Source organism: Brachionichthys hirsutus, chromosome 1 (assembly GCF_040956055.1).
Source record: "Brachionichthys hirsutus isolate HB-005 chromosome 1, CSIRO-AGI_Bhir_v1, whole genome shotgun sequence".
Classification (NCBI taxonomy): Eukaryota; Metazoa; Chordata; class Actinopteri; order Lophiiformes; family Brachionichthyidae; genus Brachionichthys; species Brachionichthys hirsutus.
Genome location: NC_090897.1, coordinates 15,997,110 through 16,018,099, shown reverse-complemented (window position 1 = coordinate 16,018,099; position 20,990 = coordinate 15,997,110). Strand labels below are relative to the sequence as shown.

The window sequence follows — 20,990 nt, the reverse complement described above, 5'->3', positions numbered from 1 at the left end:
TTCGCTCGTAGATCGTCGTTGACTCTTTTAACGACGCGGTGGGGGGGGGGGGGGGGGGGCGCCAGGGCGCGACCCAGTCCGGCGCTACGGCCCGGAGACCCGGAGATCCGGACCCGATTGGTTCTGGACGCAGAACTGACGCCGACAGCCATTCAAGCTCCGGACCGGTCGAGTCCCAAAGCAGCTGCTGAGAAGGTTTAAGGTTCGAGGCAGCATCAAACTTCTGTGTGTCGCGCGCGCGTTCTCGTTCTGAACCTGACTTCAGTCTTCCTCTAGAGGGCGCTCTCACATGAGCCCAAACTACCTTCAGGATTATTCCAACGAAGCTCGAAACCGGTTCCAGATCGGGATTGAACTGAAACGGACCGAGTCCTTTTCCTTCTCCAGAACCTTTGAAATGTAACAAATGTCCACCAGCAGGAGACTTAAAGGATTTAAACCCCCACCCTACAAGCTGGGGGGGGGGTCCCTGGGGAGGTGTTCAGGGCACGTCCCACCGGGAGGAGACCACGGGGAAGACCCAGGACACGCTGGAGAGACTATGTCTCTCGGCTGTTCTGGGAACGCCTCGGGACCCCCCCGGAAGAGCTGGAGGAGGTGGCTGGGGAGAGGGAAGTCCCTGGAAGAGGTTCCCCAGCGACCCGGTCCTAGATAAGCGGTTGAAGATGGACGGATGTCCAACATGTTCATCATGTCAGTCAAACGGCACAACGGAGACAAAGACGTGTCCAACATGTTCATCATGTCAGTCAAACGGCACAACGGAGACAAAGACGTGTCCAACATGTTCATCATGTCAGTCAAACGGCACAACGGAGACAAAGACGTGTCCAACATGTTCATCATGTCAGTCAAACGGCACAACGGAGACAAAGACGTGTCCAACATGTTCATCATGTCAGTCAAACGGCACAACGGAGACAAAGACGTGTCCAACATGTTCATCATGTCAGTCAAACGGCACAACGGAGACAAAGACGTGTCCAACATGTTCATCATGTCGCTCTGGACCAGCAAGGCTCCGCCATCGTGTCAGACAGTTCTCCCGTCTGTACTTGTGCTTTGTGCTGAGACCAAGACGAACAGCTTCCTGTCTCTTTAGCGTGCTGGTGTCTGCTAGCCTGTCTCTTTAGCGTGCTAGTGTCTGCTAGCCTGTCTCTTTAGCGTGCTGGTGTCTGCTAGCCTGTCTCTTTAGGGTGCTAGTGTCTGCTAGCCTGTCTCTTTAGCGTGCTGGTGTCTGCTAGCCTGTCTCTTTAGTGTGCTGGTGTCTGCTAGCCTGTCCCTTTAGCGTGCTGGTGTCTGCTAGCCTGTCTCTTTAGCGTGCTGGTGTCTGCTAGCCTGTCTCTTTAGTGTGCTGGTGTCTGCTAGCCTGTCCCTTTAGCGTGCTGGTGTCTGCTAGCCTGTCTCTTTAGCGTGCTGGTGTCTGCTAGCCTGTCTTTTTAGCGTGCTGGTGTCTGCTAGCCTGTCTCTTTAGCGTGCTGGTGTCTGCTAGCCTGTCTCTTTAGCGTGCTGGTGTCTGCTAGCCTGTCTCTTTCGCGTGCTGGTGTCTGCTAGCCTGTCTTTTTAGCGTGCTGGTGTCTGCTAGCCTGTCTTTTTAGCGTGCCGGTGTCTGCTAGCCTGTCTTTTTAGCGTGCTGGTGTCTGCTAGCCTGTCTCTTTAGCGTGCTGGTGTCTGCTAGCCTGTCTCTTTAGCGTGCTGGTGTCTGCCAGCCTGTCTCTTCAGCGTGCTGGTGTCTGCTAGCCTGTCTCTTTAGCGTGCTGGTGTCTGCTAGCCTGTCTCTTTAGCGTGCTGGTGTCTGCTAGCCTGTCTCTTCAGCGTGCTGGTGTCTGCTAGCCTGTCTCTTTAGCGTGCTGGTGTCTGCTAGCCTGTCTCTTTAGCGTGCTGGTGTCTGCTAGCCTGTCTCTTTAGCGTGCTGGTGTCTGCTAGCCTGTCTCTTTAGCGTGCTGGTGTCTGCTAGCCTGTCTCTTCAGCGTGCTGGTGTCTGCTAGCATCCTGTTCCGCTGTCGGACGCCGTCGTCGGAGACTGTTTAAGGACTCAGCGCTCTCTCTCAGGCCTCTCAATGAGGAACTGCGAGCCACAGTCACTTTTTCATTTGGTTTTGAGGAAGCGAAGTTGAGTCATGCGACGTTATCAAGAGTGCGATGCTAACTTGTTGTAGATCAATCTAGCAGCTCCTGTAACACCGGTCAAACACCGAGTCTAGCTGGCGTCCTCTAAGCAGCGCGGTCTCAGAAACCGCTGCAGAGGAAGTAACAGCGATCTGTGTACGACCCGGAACGGACAGGAAGGTGTGCCACGCAGCGACCGACAGGATGAACAGGCAGCCAGCACTAATGACACCATGGTTTGGTGTGATTTTTAAATCATCGTCTCGATCTGTGGTGGGTAATCCCCAAATGAATAACACACTGATCTATAATCAATAGATCAGTCGACCAATAAATAAATCAGTAGACTAATTCACGCTTGGCCTTTGTCAGTTCTGTCAGTCGTCGGATCAGAACACCTGATGGCAGACTTACCGGCCAACGTCTTTATGAGTGAGTCCTCAATGGCGTGAGGGTGGGCGTGGCTTTAAGGCTACAAACAGCTGGTTTTAATGTAAAAGCAGCGGCTTCTTCTCCTTCCTTGCTGTTACGACATCTTATTGCGCTACTGTCATCTCACTAAACGACTTCTGTTCCACAGCGCGGATGAGTCGTTTAAGCAGCACACTGTCAGAACCTTCTGGGACTGGCTTCTGGTTCCGGGTTCGAGAGGGTTAGGGTTCCGGTCTGAGGCACCAGATGTGTGGCGACGCTGATCTCGGTGCCGCTCTGTGACAAAGATGCACCACATCTATTTCTGATGGAAGCCACATCAAGCCGAACAGGAAGTCAGACATGTGATGCAGAACATCAGGGCCGCGCATCGTTTGCAAGCTGAAGACAGAGACAGAGACAGAGGCTACGGACGTGGGACTTCCTGATTACATAGTGGTGAAACTAGAACAGCTCTCAGAGAGCACAGACCTCCGCCAAGCAGCTCGTTCCCCTCCTAACTGGATCTACAGCCTCCATTATAAGTAAATGAGGAAAATCTGGATTTTTCTGTATGCAGACGGATACATGCAAACTTTTATGGGATCTAAGTTAGACTAAGACCCATCTACAGATTTTTTTCCATCCAGATCCATCCTGCATTTTTTCTATAATCCTGCTAAACGCAATGTGTTATCCCTATTTTTGGGAAAAATGGCAACAGTATCCAAGATCCGCATCCGATCTGGATGAAATTCGGTGGTAGGATAGAGAACCCCCCCACCCTACATGACTGTGTCAAATTCCATAACCATCATTCAATAATCAACCGCGATATTGAGGAACAGATTTTGAAACTCCATTGACTGCAATGTTTATGAACCCATAATCCAGATTCCAGAACCTTTGATTATCACCAAAATGTTATCATCTGTTCCTGGTAACATTCCCAACATTTCCTGATTTAATTTCCATAAATTATGAGCAAGTTATGACACACGACTGGGCAGCTGCTACCATTGTGGTTGCCTTGGTGATGGAAGGTCATGTCAGCTGATAGTAAGACCCATGTTCCGCTTCATTTCTCAGTGTTGGCGTTAAATCAGGAACATTTTTTATTACTTTTGCTTCTTTTTATCTTTGTGCTACAGGTGCGAAATGTCACAAATATTGTCTAGCTGATGCAAATCTATATTTTTTAAGACAGAGACTTTTTCATTGCTGATGAATCACATTGATGCATGCTTTATTTGGTGTATATATATATATATATATATATATGCTAGTGTACTTACACTGTCATACGAGAACTTCAGTCCTTCCGAGAACTGTGTGGGTGTGATTTCCTTCCTCTTTATCATTGCAGGGTGCAAAAGAGGAGCCAGCCACATGTGAAGGGCTGAAGTTGTTGGGTAAGGCTGGCTGGGTGAAGAGGGCCACGGGCAGGCTGTTCGTAAGCTACAAGGACCGCTACATCCATGTGGAGAAGACGGAGGTGGCAGCGTACAAAGACGAGGTGCAAAGACTTTTATATTCCCACCTGACCAGGTGTCTCTTGGTTTGAATGAACCTCTGATGGTTGGGGCTCTTTGCTAACACAATGAAGTCCAGTCAGAACAACTCTCACACACACACACACACACACACACACACACAAAGACACACACACCATGCCCCAGGAGACAACCACACCCCTTTCGTCTTCAACGAGAAGGGAAGCGTGTTCAGTCCAGCTGTTTCCGATTCGACGTTTTGGGAGAATATGTCAAATGGAGCAACTGTTTAGCTCGGAAAGGTCGTCCCTCGTCGATTTAGCACTCCTCGCGTGGTTCGCCGATTCACAAAGAGCAAAATGATTTCGGCTTTAGAAATGTGTCCCTACCTGCCCTCGCTGTTGCAGGAGCTGCAGAATTGCTTGGAGAGGATTGACCTGGAAAACTATGAAAGATGTGAAGAATTAAAGAGTAGCTTCAAGAAGAAGCACCGACTGATACTGATCAGGTCTCCCAGGTGTGGATGCAAGGTGAGCTGAGTGATGCTTGGAGTCCAGTAACAAATGAAGTAAGCTGTCCGTTTGACACCAGCCATATGGGAATGTTTTACCTTGATCCCTTTTTGCAAGAACTAATGGCCTCTGTTACAAACAAGACACGGACTAACTTGGGCAGTGGTTTAGTGGCTTGAGAACCGGAAGGTCACGCCTACAAAGCCGTGAAGCTGGTTCGAGATGCTCTCTGCATTCTGTCTGCTTCCTGAACTAAATGAATCAGGGGGTTGAAAAGTGCTTGACTGTTTAGCAGATGATTCAAAGCCGTCTGTTCTACCTTCTATTTTCATCTGAAATGACCTTTCCTTTTTTAAAGGTGACACAATGATTATTTGTCCGATGATTCTTGAACAGGTTCACGATGTGAAGTTCCAAGCTCAAAGTTCAGAAGAGAAGGAGACTTGGATTAAAGCCCTGACGGACGGCATCAATCGAGCAAAGAACAAAGTCTTTGATGAGGTGAACATCTGCACAACGCAAAATGTCTTTTAAAGGCAGCCCCCAAAGGAACGTCTCCACCCACCAAAGCCAGTTTCTATTTGTCTCTTGTGTGACCTGCTTGCTAATCGCTTTAGCAACATTCACGCCCGACTGCATGTGCGGAGTGTGAGGGTTAGGGTTGCTAACTACTAAAGTACAGAACGTACTTTCAGTCAGTGATGTCCTCGCCGAGTATTTATACATGTCCTACGATCATAGGTTCATAGAATTTCTCTTTTCACAGGTGAAGATTGACGAAAGCTGTAATTTAGAGCATGTTACTCGAACAAGGCCCAAAGGGAACCAGAACCGGCGGCCACCAAACAGGATACAAATGAAGCAGGTGTGTCTGTGTGTCTGTGTGTGTGTGTGTGTGTGTCTGTGTGTGTGTGTACTGCACACTGGTAGCAACACAGCTCTAGTAGGTCTGAACTGTAGGCCTTGAGTTGGGTGTGATTTATGTTGGTTTGAACACATAAAGTAGTTATGAAGGTGTGAACTTCTGTCATTTTGCCCTGAATAACTCATGTAAACTAAAGTACTCGTGTTGATGATGGCATGCTGGATTAGCGTATTTGTGTCAAGTATTTTGTTTTCATTCAAAATGTCACGCTTTATCTTAAAGAATACCAAACAAGTAACTTAAATAGATTAGTCGAGTGTTTTTACCGTCAACAGAAATCAGCAGGATCTGAACTGTGAATAAAATAAAATATACTAAAATAGGCAGCATGATGGCGGAGTGGTTAGCGCTGTCACCTCACAGCAAGAAGGTACTGGGTTTGAATGCTATCTTTTCAGAGTTTGTACGTTCTCCCCGTGTCCGCCTGGGTTTTCTCCGGGGACTCCAGCTTCCTCCCACGTCCTGCCCCAAATTGTCTGTAGTGTGGGTGTGTGCATGAGTGCTTGTTCTCTGTGTGGCCCTGCGATGCGCTGGCGATGCATCTCGGCCATAGCGAGCTGGGATAGGTTTGAGAAACTCCTGTCACCTACTAAGTAGAAAAAGCAGTAGAAAATGAAAGAATCAATATACTAAATTATGATAAAATATACTAAATAAAATATACTAAACTAAAAGCACACATTTCCCCTGTTCTGGCATCTCTGCATTGGCTTCCTGTTAGAGCACGAATTGAATATAAAATCTTTCTGCTCACTTTTAAAGCCCTCAACAATCAGGTCCCTCCTTACCTTACAGGGATGATTATCCCATATTGCCCCACTCGAACCCTGCGGTCAGGGGGGGGGGGGGGGGTTTGCTTTCGGTTATCAAGCTCCTTTATTGTGGAATCAGCTCCCTGATTGGTTCTTGAGACAGAGTAGACTAAATACTTTCCTTTTTAACTAAGCTTATAGTTCATCAATACAATAATCAATATGCTGTCATAGGCCAGCACTGGTGGCTTAACCTCCCATGACACACTGAGCTCCTCCCTCTCTATCTGGTTATTAATGTTATAAATGTATGTATTGTTTTTTTTCCGTTTTACCACTGCGTTTTATTTGTATGAGTTTGCTCCTGTGCCCTGGTTGGTAGATTTGTTGTAGTCTACCTGGGAGAGAGGCTCAATGCATAGAGCTTGAGTCCAGGCATTTTGCACCTGGGTGGCAGAGAAGCATGTCAACATGGGAGATTGAGTCTGTCTTTGAGCAAATCTTTGTGAATACAATTCCTTCTTTCTACATGTCTGGCTGGTTTATCAGGAGTTGATTCCCATTGGTTTGGTTTACTTAGCTATTTTCTGACTGACTGATGGATGCATTTACAGGTCAGATACAGGTCACCATATCCACTGGGCTTCCTTTACAATGTTCATGAGGCTTTTTAATAAACTCAGCAGCTCTTGTGTTTGTAAAAGCAACTTTAATTTAAAATTCTTACCATATTAGCATTGATTCAATTAAAACTGTCTACCTAATATGGTTTTTGTCCCCTAGGTGGCCTCGATGTCATTTGATGATGTCCCTCATTTGAATACTGCCCTTGATGATGATACCTTAATGTCCAATGGAACCCAGGGTGATGGCACCCCTAAAGAAGCCACCCAAGTCGGAACACCCCTGTTCACGACCCTTGAAGCGACCGAGGAACAAGCAAGGACAATGCCTGAGAAGGAAGATCAGGCTGAGCCAGAGCCTGAAGGCTTGGCCAAAGAGACCAAACCCAGTGCAACACCTGAGGATGAACCCGATAGGGCTGGGTGCCTAAAGAAAATGGTCGGTATAGTGCTTTCATTCAATGTAGAAAGACTTACTTATGTTCTACTAAACACTTTTAATGTTATTCAGGCCCTGAAGCCGCCTATGCCCCCGTCTAAAGAAGCCAAGCCCTGTGTTTTATCTGCTGAGGGAACACTGGAGGCCAGAAATGAGATGTATCCCGATTTCAAAAAGTCAGATCCACCACCAGCAATTCCCAACAAAAGCAGCTCCGTGAGCATTCAGAGTCCAACCCAAATCGCCCACCCTCCGACCCCTCCACCCAAAGAGAAGAAACCTCCCCATCAGGTTGTAGTGGGAGACCAAAAGGAGAGAGTGATAACTGGTGGGACTGAGGGAGCTCTATCTATCAGATGTAATGAATCTGAGAGCGCCAGTGGGTCAATCTTTGAAGACGAATCAGCAGAGACGAGACGCACTCGGCCAGAAACACCCACGGAGCCACACGGAATGAACCCATGTCCTGTTCTAACCTCAGAGGAAAAGGCTGAGAAATGTGTTCCACCCAGAAACGAAAAAACAGAACCACAATCTACTGACGGCCCGGAGCCCGCTGCATCGCAAGCAGCCACAAATACCCTCACCAGTTCTCCTCAGGCAGAGATGGGCCTACCTGACGTCTTCTTAAATGACCCAGTCAGCGACGGCCTTCGCCTGAGTCCAGTGATCTGTCTTTTTCATGGGTGGAGGAATAAGACGGAAGAAGAGCGGAAATCTGTGGACAGTGGTCAACACTCGGATGATAACAGTGAGGGTACACTGGGAGCTTCCACGTCTGCCTTGAGAGGAAGCCATGCTGTTCTAGATGTGTTAGCCGATGAAGACGACGTTCAGCTCTGTGATGAGTGGAGAAAGTCTCATGTTAGTTCAGATGACTTTTCCTCTCTGTGCTCTGAGCAAGCGAGCAAGTTCAGGTCAGCATCCTTCGGAGATCTGCTGTCTGATTCTTCTTGCATTCAAGAGAGAACGCGTACCAGAGCTGTGGCGACAAGTCATGGGGCTTCTTGTGACGATATCACAAAAGTTGACGCTGAATTACCTCTAGAAGTGGAAGAGACCGGCGACCTGTTTCAGCGAGTGTCTCAGTCCCAGGGTGGCGTGAATGGGGAAGGGACTCCAGACAATCTGCTGGCCAAGGCAATGGGACTAAAGAAGGCTGACCGTGTTCTCGGGGAGGTCAAGAAGCTGGAACCTGCCAAAAACTCCAGTTACAGGAAGAGCTGGTGATTAGTCAGAGCACATTCACCTGGAATTTACGAAACCATATTTCTATCAGTGATTGCTTCATTGCGTTGCAATGTGCAGGCTTGCCAAGGTTAAGATTGTTTTCCTCACACGGTTTGGCTTGCATGCAGCTACAATGAAGTGTTTTATGTATCCGAGAAGTTTGAGAGTTTGTTCTTAGGCCTGTCACGAAGAGCACAAAAGAAGAATCAACTGGACTTGTTCAAGTTAGATTGAAGACGTTTCAGCTTTCATCCGAGAGGCTTCTTCAGTTCAGTTTTTATCAATGACTTATCAATGATTGTCTTTCTTCTTCTTGGGCCGTTGAATAGCAAAAGAGGAAAGGATAGGTTTAACAGTGTGATGGTCAAATGCTCTTTTCATCAGCCTCTCTGGATCACCAGCGCTCTGCCCAAAGTAAACTCAGCACTGCTTCAAGATTCAAGATACTTTATTGTCATTATGCAAACATAATAAAATCGTGAGAAGGCCCACGGCTTAAGGCACACATCATAACATATGTCAAATAAAAAACTAAATTCTCTCCCTTAAGAAACAATATATATATATATATACAGAGAGAGTGAGAATCACAGGCAGTAGTGCAAAATAGCATCAGCAGCACAGCAGGGCCGGCATAAAGCGTCCCAGATCGCTATAAGGGAACGACTGCTTTCACAGCTCGGGGGAAGAAGCTGTTCCTGAGCCTCGTAGTGCTGCTTCTTAGTGTCCTGAACCGCTTCCCTGATGGGAGCGGGACAAACAGTTTGTGGTCTGGGTGGGTGGGGTCTGTGGCGATGCGTCTGGCCCTCCTCTGGACTCTGGAGGTGTAAACAGAGTCCAAATCAGGCAGACGGTGACCCACAATCCCCTGAGCTGTCCTCACCACCCGGGATAGGTCCTTCCTGTCCTGCGCCGTGCAGCTGCCGTACCACACGGTCGCACTGAGACACAGGATGCTCTCTATCGTGGCCCGGTAGAAGTTCTCAAGCAGCACAGAGGAGAGTCCAGCCCGCTTCAGCTTCCTGAGGAAGAAGAGCCGTTGCTGGGCCTTCTTCACCAGGTGTCTGGTGTTGAGTGTCCAGGAGAGGTCAGAGGAGATGTGGATGCCCAGGAATTTAATGTTCTCCACACGCTCCACTGCTTCCCCTCGTATGCACAGGGGGGGCGTGTTCAGTCTTCCTGGACCTCCTGTAGTCCACTATGACCTCCTTGGTCTTGCTGGTGTTCAGAACAAGGCTGTTCCTCGAGCACCACAGCATCAGGTTCTGGACCTCCTCTCTGTAGTGGGTCTCATCGTTGTTGGAGATGTGACCCACCACGGTGGTGTCGTCCGCAAACTTCACAACCATGTTTGTGGAGTGGATGGCAGAGCAGCAGTGGGTGAAGAGGGTGAAGAGAGCAGGGCTGAGAACGCTACCATCCAAGGCGCTACCATGAATGCCATCATTAACTACCGACAGACCACCATCATTAACAACCAACAGACCACCATCATTAACAACCAACAGACCACCATCATTAACTACCAGAAGACCACCATCATTAACAACCAACAGACCACCATCATTAACTACCGACAGACCACCATCATTAACAACCAACAGACCACCATCATTAACTACCAGAAGACCACCATCATTAACAACCAACAGACCACCATCATTAACAACCAACAGACCACCATCATTAACTACCAACAGACCACCATCATTAACTACCAGAAGACCACCATCATTAACAACCAACAGACCACCATCATTAACAACCAACAGACCACCATCATTAACTACCAGAAGACCACCATCATTAACAACCAACAGACCACCATCATTAACACCCAACAGACCACCATCATTAACAACCAACAGACCACCATCATTAACTACCAGAAGACCACCATCATTAACAACCAACAGACCACCATCATTAACAACCAACAGACCACCATCATTAACTACCAGAAGACCACCATCATTAACAACCAACAGACCACCATCATTAACAACCAACAGACCACCATCATTAACTACCAGAAGACCACCATCATTAACAACCAACAGACCACCATCATTAACAACCAACAGACCGTATATTGTAAACATTTTAGATAATTCCTTTGCATGTTCTCCCCGTGTCTGCGTGGGTTCTCTCTGGGTTCTCTCCGGGTTCTCCGGCTTCCTCCCACCACAAAAACATGCAAATTAGGTGAATTGGTTACACTAAATTGTCCGTAGGTGTGAGCGTGTGTGTGAATGATTGTCTGTGTTGCTCTGCCATGAACTGGCGGCTTGTCCAGGGTGTCCGTTGACTGCTGGGATTGGCTCCAGCATGACCCAAGACCCAGTAACGGACGACGCGGTTAACAAGATGTAAATGCTTTATTTTTATCAAAGAACGTTGCTCGCTACAAACACACAAGAGGGCACCTTTACGGCTACCCTGGTGCAATCGTGCTCGCTGGGAATCTTTTAATTCCTAGTCTGTGAACCCTCATTGATAATGGCAATAAAGTGATTCTGATTCTGATCAATGAGATTTGATTTACACCCTACAAGGGGCCCCTCAAAATAATCACACACATGCATATATGTATAGGGGCCCCATAGCATGCAGAGCGGGCACCGGCATTGATTGGTGCACCAGGAGCAGGTGGGGGCTTGCTCAAGGGCACCTCGGCAGACTGGCTCCTCTCCAGCCACCAGCGCACACTCCATATTTTGTCTGGGGGGGGCCGGGACTTGAACCGGTGACCCTGCGGCTCCCAACCCACGGAGCCAAAGATGAATGAATGAAAAAGGACTAATCAATGTCATGGTTAATATAACAAAGCAGTAACACAAGAACGTGCTTCAAAGAAAGTGTAAAGTTTGTCTTTTCAATGGTTTCCTTTTCAATATATTTGATGTTTTACTTCATGCAGTTTATTGCTGAGAGCAGACCAACATAGCTCAGGAGCTTCTGATGCTAATCTTTACATGCTAATCAAGTGGTTAAAGAAAATTTAACTACTGCTACATCGCAGTTTTGTTGTATATGAATAATTATTACGTTAGATCTGCTAAAACAAGGAATACTTAAGCATCACATTACAACAGTCAGTCATAATTCAGGGACGTCAAGGCGATTATTCCTCTCAAACTTTATTCACATAGATTTGTTTAAATACAGTAATACCTTGATATACGAGTATAATTTGTTCCTGGACCGAGCTCGTAACTCAAATCATGTCAAACCCGTACCTGTCAACCCCCTTTCACTGGCCGAGTCATACATAAAACCGTACAAATCGATGTGGGGCGGGGGGCAAGTCATTATCCTTGAGGTATATCGTAGCCAAATCTGCTCCTGCATGTCCGACGCAGCTTCGTTTAAAATGTTATAAATTGATGCAAATCAATGTTTCACATCTAAAATTACCAAAAACAATTTAATCCGTTCCGGCGTCTAAAAACACTGAAATCAACGCTAATAACAATGAAAACACATTTTAATTGACATAATACACAGGATTACTGTAATATAAAATTGTTTTATTACGAGTTTTACCTTTGAGACAGACGATAGCGCGGAGGTTAGTGAGGGTAGGAGGACGGTACGTAACATTTTATGCAGTAATTGTACCTCACAGGTACTCGTACATAAACTCAGACATAGTAGTTCTGCCTCTGGAAGGCTTTGTGTTCCTGACAGCATCCTTCTGGTTGAGGATTGTACACATCCATGTACTCCGCTCGCACTGGCGTGTCCCATCACTTACGGACACCTCGGTCACGTTGATGGATCATTTCATGCTTCATCTCCATCATCATCTTCATCATCGTCTTCTCTTCACTGCCCTCCTCACCACTCGCTTTCTTTGGACCCATCACTGATCAGGAATACTCGCAGGTACAGCCAGAATCAGGTCAATACTGGAAACACAACACAGACGTGCAGGAGACGAGGACGGAAGGTGGACAACAATGGACCAGCGCTCAGACCTCTAGCGCCACCATCTGGAAGCTACTCTGATCTCAAAGCAAAGTATTGCTCGCCGGTTCGTATCTCCAAACGCTCGCATGTCGAGGTATTCCTGTACGCTAATGGGCATTGAGATACGCCGTCCGACAGTGGGGGGCAGATCACGATGCTGATTGGATGTGAGTATTGCTCAGGTGTGGGTTGGTGGTCAGACGGAGACACAATAATGATTATCCCGATTGGGTTAAAAATAAATGCCCTCGTGTCAAAAGGCAGAAAAAGGTCCTGCTGCAAATCCAGAATCACCAGTCGCTGTGGGACTCGTCCAAAAGAGACGGGCCAAAGGTCACCGTCCCGCGTCAACCCGTCATTCCTGTCTTGGTTGTTTCAAACTCAACATTTTAGACTCAACAGCGGTCTTAATGTTATTTTGAAGGTCATGACAGGAAGCAACGCTAAACAATATACATTTATTACATATATTATATACAAGAGGAGCCTCGGCGAGCGGGGGGTTAATGACCGACGGCCGTTTAATGAACGGTTTCATGTCCTGATAGAATTCAGGGCCGAGCCTAACGAAGTATCACAGTGGACACACAACAGGAACCATTTACATGAATCATGGAGTCTGGAAAAGGTTCCCGATCAAAAGGCCATTCGTTAGAACCAAAAGCCACCGCAGGAACCCGGTGATGGGAAACGCATCGGAGCTGCAGAGCAGAAGGCGGACACTTGATCGCACGGCTATATGATCGGTGCAGGCGGGACAGAACCACAAATGCTGGTCCAATTCACAGTTTAAAACAAGCCGGAACTGGTTATAAAGCAGCTATTACTGCAGACACCAGCGTTACGCACGCGTGTGCCTCAATAGAAGCCGCCTTAACGGCCCTCATTCAACGACGACTCAGCAGATTTAGAGGTACCGGTTCGTTTCAGGAATCGTACACAGAACCGAGTACGTGCAGTATACATGGAGTACACGTACGAAACGGAAAACGCTGAGCAGGGTTTAGCGACGGGCTCGTCAGAACGCCACGGCGCCGTTAAGCGAGGACCGGCTGTTTTCTATAAAAAAAAAAAAAACCCTCTGAAGGAAAACAAGGTGGAAAAAAGGCTTTTTATTTGGGTCAGCCAGGAATCGACACAAACATTGGACCGTTCAGAACCGACAGACTGCAGCCACTGCCATAGGAATTTACACATCAACACAATACAAGTCCCACTTTGATCTATAATTTAAGTAGAATTAGACACGCCCACATGCACGACGACGCGCCGTTTTCAATCCTGCCCTCACGAGGGTGGAGTTCGAATCCCGAGCTGCCCCAGAGTGTGTCCGCACAAACAGGAAAAACGGCTTCAAGTGTCAGAATCAGCTCATCGAACAGACCAATCAGACGCATCAGCTCATCAAACAGACCAATCAGACGCACGCGTGACATTTCATCCAACGCCGTCCAGACGCGTCGGCAGAAGATGATCCCGAAACATTTCTATCAAAATCACCAGAAATCAAAGGGAAATACGAGAAACCTCGTTAGGTTCCAGAAACAAAGGTCACCCTCCGCTCTTCATCCCGCCTCCTCCTCCTCCTCCTCCGGTGAACGCTTGATCCATGATCCTCGCTGTTTAACAGCGTTCTTAAAACCTACTAAACGCAGCCTCGTCACCTGACAGGTGGACCGAAGGGAATAAACTAAAGTGATGCAAACAAAGTAAAGGACTAATTACGAGAGCCGTGATGAAGTCTGTTCAGTCGTTAAAGAAATCTCTTCTGATCGATGGCGTACATCTTCCCCGCCGGAAGCTTCCGGAAGAATAAACCGTTGCCTCTGCTCATGTTGCCCTGGAAGGGAGAGAGAAGACGAGCGATTAGCGGCCGGTCCGGCTCGGCTTCCGGATAGACATCCGTCTGCTTAAACCGACAGCGGAGAGCCTCGACCAATCAGGACGAGGAAAGCAGGCAGAAAGCGCCGACCTCCACCAAGCATCTCGCCGTTTTAGATTCACATCGATCCGGTATTAGTTTGGAAGTTGTTCACTAAAAGCAGCACTTTCAGTAACGGCGGATTCTTCTGAAGACACAACTAACCCGTTTGTCCTCGTAAAGACCAGCAGAACCAGAACCTCCTTTGTGGAGCCAGTCAGAGAGACATTATTGAAAGGGTCCAGAAACTAAATCGTTGTTGTGAAGCTTGACCCTGATTTCACCTGGATCTGTTTCCTCAGGTATTAAAGACAGAACTAGGGAAACGGGAGAACCTGAAAGAACTGAGGAACCAGAGAGGATGTTCTGGCAGAGAACTGTCCAGAGAGGCAGCAGCTGATCAGGTGCGTCTGCAGTCACCATAGCAACCCTCACAAATGGGGCTAAATGTTCCTGACCTCATCCTGGATCAGATCCAGAACACTTTTTGCATGATACTTCATATCGGACCTCTTTATGACTGAATGAATGCAGGAGTAAATGGGAAAATCCAGATTACGACAGTATCTGTAATCCGGATGAAATTCGGTGGCGAAAGGACTGGACAGCTTTTAGCCCCGACTGATGACTTTATACAACGTTCAAGCTGTGCCCCCCCCCCCCCCCCCCGATTAACGCTGGGCGTTTTAGACCCTAATCTAGAGTGGAACCGGTTTCATCACGTTTTGGATGTCTTACAGATTACATTCTGAAACACTCACCTCTCTGCTTAGATGCCTCCAGCAGTCCAGCCAGGCGGGGTACACGGACGCGTACGGGGGCAGGCCCGCCGCCAGCCTGCCGGGACGGTGGAAACGGGAGTCTGTTTGCGCCGACACTTTATGGTCAGGGACATCAAAAGCAGCAAACTTACCCGCAGTTGTTCACGGCCATGAGGTTGGAGACCAGGTAAAACGGGTACGTGAGCATGCTGGCGAAGAACTGGGATCAAAGGGGGGGGGGGGGGGGGGGGGTCAGCAAACAAGCTGCTGACGTTACAGATACAGATACAGATACAGCAGGCCAGGTGTGAGACTCACCCCCGTCACAGCCTGGAAGCAGTTCTTCAGTTCTCCAGGGTGACTCATCTGAACAGAGGAGCAGATTCAACGGGGCAGAAACACAACATTTACCCCCCGTCGAGGTCAGCGCGGGGAAACGGCCCCGAAAGAGCGCCGAGGAAGCAGGAAGCAGGAACACAACATTTACCCCCCGTCGAGATCAGCGCGGGGAAACGGCCCCGAAAGAGCGCCGAGGAAGCAGGAAGCAGGAACACAACATTTACCCCCCGTCGAGGTCAGCGCGGGGAAACGGCCCCGAAAGAGCGCCGAGGAAGCAGGAAGGAGAAACACAACATTTACCCGGCGTCGAGATCAGCGCGGGGAAACGGCCCCGAAAGAGCGGCGCTCCGGTCGAATAGACTGACTTTGACCAGCAGGTGGTGCTGGCGCTACTGGACCTACTGACTCGCCTGCGCCGGAGCAGGGACACGTCAGAAACATTTTCCATTCCAGAACTTAAATCGTGAAGGTTCTCCGGTTCTCCTGATAAATGTTCAGGAACATGTTTCTAAATTTACTTGGTTTGTCGTTGCTTTATTCTTAATCTCGTTTGAAGTTCTGAGTTTAGTCAGGAGAGGGTTAAACACGCGTGTCCTTAACGGAGCACAGAACCCGCGAGTGGGCGGGACTTGGAGGCGGGGCTTACCGAGTCATCGATGGCGTACGTATTGATGAGGTGAGCCAGCAGGTTGCAAATCCACAGAGAGAAGATGTCTCCGAGCAGACGAGGGATCAGTCCACTGCAACGCAAGAAGACACGTCTGGAGTCAACGTCTGGACCAGGAGGACACAGCTGGACCAGGAGGACACAGATGGACCAGGAGGACACACAGCTGGACCAGGAGGACACAGCTGGACCAGGAGGACACACAGATGGACCAGGAGGACACACAGCTGGACCAGGAGGACACACAGCTGGACCAGGAGGACACACAGCTGGACCAGCAGGACACACAGCTGGACCAGCAGGACACAGCTGGACCAGGAGGACACACAGCTGGACCAGGAGGACACACAGCTGGACCAGGAGGACACACAGCTGGACCAGCAGGACACACAGCTGGACCAGCAGGACACAGCTGGACCAGGAGGACACACAGCTGGACCAGGACACAGCTGGACCAGGAGGACACAGCTGGACCAGGAGGACACACAGCTGGACCAGCAGGACACACAGCTGGACCAGGAGGACACACAGCTGGACCAGGAGGACACAGCTGGACCAGGAGGCCACACAGCTGGACCAGCAGGACACACAGCTGGACCAAGAGGACACACAGCTGGACCAGGAGGACACAGCTGGACCAGGAGGACACACAGCTGGACCAGCAGGACACACAGCTGGACCAGGAGGACACACAGCTGGACCAGGAGGACACACAGCTGGACGCCAGAGACGGGTTTCAGGAGGCCTCCGGCCAGTCAGCGGCGGGCTAGCGGCAGCGGGCTAGCGGCAGCGGGCTAGCGGCAGCGGGCTAGCGGCAGCGGGCTAGCGGCAGCGGGCTAGCGGCAGCGGGCTAGCGGCAGCGGGCTAGCCCAGCAGCAACACGCGGACGCTGCTGCTCCGGGTGCGACGGGTCCTGATGAGTCACACTTACGCCATGAAGCCCAGCACGCCTTCTTCTCTGTAGACCGTAACCACGGAGTCAAACAGCCCGCTGGGGACGAAACAGCACCGGGTCAGGTTGGATCAGCGCCGGGCTCGACGCCGAGGCTAGCAGGTCGGGTCTTTACCTGTATTTAGTCTCTCTCCCAACGAACTGGACCATACATCGCAAAGTGATCACTGGAAGGGAGTAAAGAAAGTACTGCTGAGACACGGACCAGCGCCGTGCACACGCACACGTGCACGCACACACACACACAGAGCTGGTACCATGAAAGGGATGCGTAACGATGGTGGCACAGGAACGAGCGATCATCTCTCTGGTCGTCTGTGGAGGAGACGAGGACATTTAGGACGCGTCCGTCCCCTGCAGCAGATGAACCGGTCGGCTGCAGGGGACGGTCCACGGCGGGACGTCCTCCAGCAACACCCCATTAGCGCTGGAGGACCGGTGAGCCGCCGTCTGGCGTGAAAGGGGTGGAGTCTATCCTGACTGGCAGGAAATGGCGTCTTACCTCGTTGACGACGTGCTGCAGGGACCCGTCCACGGCCCTCTGCTGGCCGCTCAGCACCTGGACAACAGATCAGTTATCTTTAGAGGCTTCTGGGGGCTTAAAGCCAAGACACAGACGGGGGGGGGGGGGGGGGCTGCTCAGACTCCTGCCTGAAACAGCCCGCGCACACACACGCACACACACGCACACACACACACGCACACACACGCACACACACACACCTGAATCAGAGTGAACTCGTACCTGCAGCCGGCCTTGCTCCTGACATTTCTGGAAGAAAACAGAGCTTCATATTACACTAATGTCCGTGTCAATAAAGATTTGTGGAGTTAAAGCCACAAGGCTAAAGCGCCCAGGCGGAGGGATTAGCGTTCCTAATCCCATTACGAAGCCACTAATCTCGCGTTCCGTTTGATCAATGTCCAGCATGGATCCGAGACGACCGGACCGCCGGTGGCGCCGGACACACACAGGCTGCACGGGTTCTACGCGCGGGCGGTGACCTACGGCGCCGATGACCTACCTGCACGAAGTTGCTGTGGACGACGGTCCCGACGGTGCCGGCACAAAGCCTGGAGCCGAGCCCCTTGAAGAGGCCCCCGCTCCCGTCGACTCTGACGATGTGATTGGCTGAACGGCGGAGAACAAAAATAAGGAGTTAGAACCCGGACACGGAACACGTGAAGGCTGGTTCTGGTTCCAGAACGCATCTCCGGACGCCGGGCTACGCCCCCCCCCCTCCCCCCGAAGGGTCCACCGGGCCTCGGCGGGGCGTCTCACATCCGTAGAATGTTGTTTTTCTACTTTGGGTTCTAGATTCCAACTCCTCCCAGCTGCTGAAGAGGAGGCGCCCCGAGACGGGCCCGGTAACCATAGCAACAGAATCCATTCCTGTACGTATCCTGCAACACCTCTGTACCTCCTGGTCAAAACCAATAAAAGGGGTTCTACTCAGGTCTGGTGAGGAACGGGCCCGCCCAGAACCCGGTCCGGGTCGACGACGACCACTCACCGTAAGCGAACAGGCCCGGCAGCTGGTAGACCCGCCTACCGAACAGGTTCCAGCCCAGGGTCGGGGGGAGGGGTTCGTGTCCCACCTAACGGAACACGTAAAGAAGGACAGTCAAAAGCTGCGTGGACCCACGGAACCGCTGCGTGGACCCACCGGACCGCTGCGTGGACCCACGCTGCTCTCCGGACCCACGGAACCGCTGCGTGGACCCACGCTGCTCTCCGGACCCACGGAACCGCTGCGTGGACCCACGCTGCTCTCCGGACCCACCGAACCGCTGCGCAGTGGAGAACTAGCAGGCAGCCGCCAGCATTAGCTACCGAGCTATGACACAGCTACATGCTAGCTAGCCTCGCCCACGGATAAACAAAGCCCGCCCGGTCCGCTGTGGGTGGATCGTCCAGGAGTGGGACTCTGAATCACGTAGATTTAATAACATGCGGTTCAAACAGCAGATTAAATCAGAACACTGATTTAATCCGCAGCTACACGGAGGGGAGCTAGCTAGCGAGCTAACGCCGCCTGGGATGAAGCCTCCTCTGAAGGGACCCACGGGAGCATCTCCACGGAGTTCCACAGTAACGTCGAGAACTTTACTACGTTCATCAACTCTTCGTAAACCGAAGGTCACGGGGTCAAGCGGCGGGACACTCGATGCGGACTGTTCTGACATGTAGCATTAATCCTGGATCCACGGAGCGGCGCGGAGGTCGACTGTTCGCGGCCGCGGCGCGTCCGAACCTCGGGCACCTTCTCGTCGTCCGCCGGGACACCTGCGGTCTCACCTGGATCAGGACTTTAATGTACATCAGAGGGTGGGAGAGAACAGTCAGTCCTGAGCCCAGCAGGATTTGGGCGCACGTATCCGCCATCTTTGGAGCGACAGCGAAACCGGAAGTTGTTCTCGCTTTCCTTGAACGAGGGGACACGACAGCGCCACCGCTCGGTGGAAGCGTTTTAACACGCCACGACTAATGGTCTTGGTGCCATGACGACAGCAGGGTCTTCCGAACATCAAACAGGCCGTCAAAGATGTGGAGGAATGTTTAAAGGTTAAAAAGACATGAAAGAGCAAACATAAAATCGAGTTTTGGTCACTTAGTTAGAACATGTAGTATTCCTATTACTATTGCCATTCTGACCCAGCTGCTAATACACATCTGTGTATCCACTGATGATGATGAATATATTTATTAGGTAGAATGTTAGAGTGCAAGTACAGTCAAACAGTAGCATGTATTACAGTACAAGTACAGTCAAACAGTAGCATGTTACAGTACAAGTACAGTCAAACAGTAGCATGTATTACAGTACACGTACAGTCAAACAGTAGCATGTTACAGTACAAGTACAGTCACACAGTAGCATGTATTACAGTACAAGTACAGTCAAACAGTAGCATGTTACAGTACAAGTACAGTCACACAGTAGCATGTATTACAGTACAAGTACAGTCACACAGTACAAGTACAGTCAAACAGTAGCATGTATTACAGTACAAGTACAGTCAAACAGTAGCATGTTACAGTACAAGTACAGTCAAACAGTAGCATGTATTACAGTACACGTACAGTCAAACAGTAGCATGTTACAGTACAAGTACAGTCACACAGTAGCATGTATTACAGTACACGTACAGTCAAACAGTAGCATGTTACAGTACAAGTACAGTCACACAGTAGCATGTTACAGTACAAGTACAGTCAACATCCTGTCTAAGAGGAGCGTTTCTAAAAAGGCCTTGCGGATTTGTTTCCGTTGAAAGTTCTTAGTACATAAATCATCGACATTTAACAATACAGATAAAATAAAAAATAAAACCAATATTAAATTACTCAATTGATGTAAAACGAACAATAAATTAAAAGACACATACTATGTGCAACGTAGGTGGACAAAAAAGGGGGGGGATTGATCCGGAGAGAGTCGTGATGACTATCTCTGTTTCTGTCCCCCTAAAAGGTGTATTTTTAGGGCTGTTTTGAAGGAGGCCAAAGAGGTGCATGGTTTGAGGGCAGGAGTCAAACAGTTCCACCCTTGGGTGGCAGTATTGTAGAAATATGATTTACCCATGTTAGTCCTATAGGAGGGGGTAACCAGGTTGTTGTTTGAGCTCCCTCTAGTGTTGTGGCTGTGGGTGTCACTAAATCTTTGGGGGTGTTTATTCAGGTAGACAGGGATTGAGGGGACTGAGGGCAGAGCTGCATTGACTATTTTAAATGCCAATCCCATTTTGAGTTGTTTCACCCTGTCTTCTACCCTGAGCCACACACATGTACTCTGTTTTACTCCTGCTCACCTTCATTCCTCTCTTTTCTAGAGCAGACCTCCACTTCTCTAGATTCTGCTTTACCTGCTCCCTGCTCTCAC

At 49.7% G+C, this 20,990-nt stretch overlaps 2 protein-coding genes across 2 annotated transcripts; one reads left to right on the top strand and one right to left on the bottom strand.

Moving 5' to 3' along the window:
* Positions 1-682: 682 nt before the first annotated feature.
* plekho2 (pleckstrin homology domain containing, family O member 2) lies at positions 683-8,494 on the top strand. The gene is made up of 7 exons (XM_068741830.1): positions 683-1,018; positions 3,887-4,036; positions 4,421-4,543; positions 4,922-5,026; positions 5,292-5,390; positions 6,986-7,096; positions 7,865-8,494. Exons 1-7 carry the CDS (start codon positions 683-685, stop codon positions 8,492-8,494), a joined length of 1,554 nt encoding a protein of 517 aa, XP_068597931.1.
* A 5,045-nt stretch (positions 8,495-13,539) lies between these two features.
* On the bottom strand, positions 13,540-19,492 carry mtch2 (mitochondrial carrier homolog 2). The gene is made up of 13 exons (XM_068754960.1): positions 19,406-19,492; positions 18,621-18,705; positions 18,132-18,238; positions 17,852-17,878; positions 17,609-17,665; positions 17,364-17,421; positions 17,222-17,273; positions 17,086-17,145; positions 16,134-16,227; positions 15,467-15,514; positions 15,301-15,368; positions 15,149-15,224; positions 13,540-14,306 (listed from the first exon to the last, which is right to left on the bottom strand). The coding sequence occupies exons 1-13, from the start codon at positions 19,490-19,492 to the stop codon at positions 14,220-14,222; spliced, it is 906 nt and encodes a 301-aa protein (XP_068611061.1). The 3' UTR covers positions 13,540-14,219.
* Between the last annotated feature and the right edge of the window lie 1,498 nt (positions 19,493-20,990).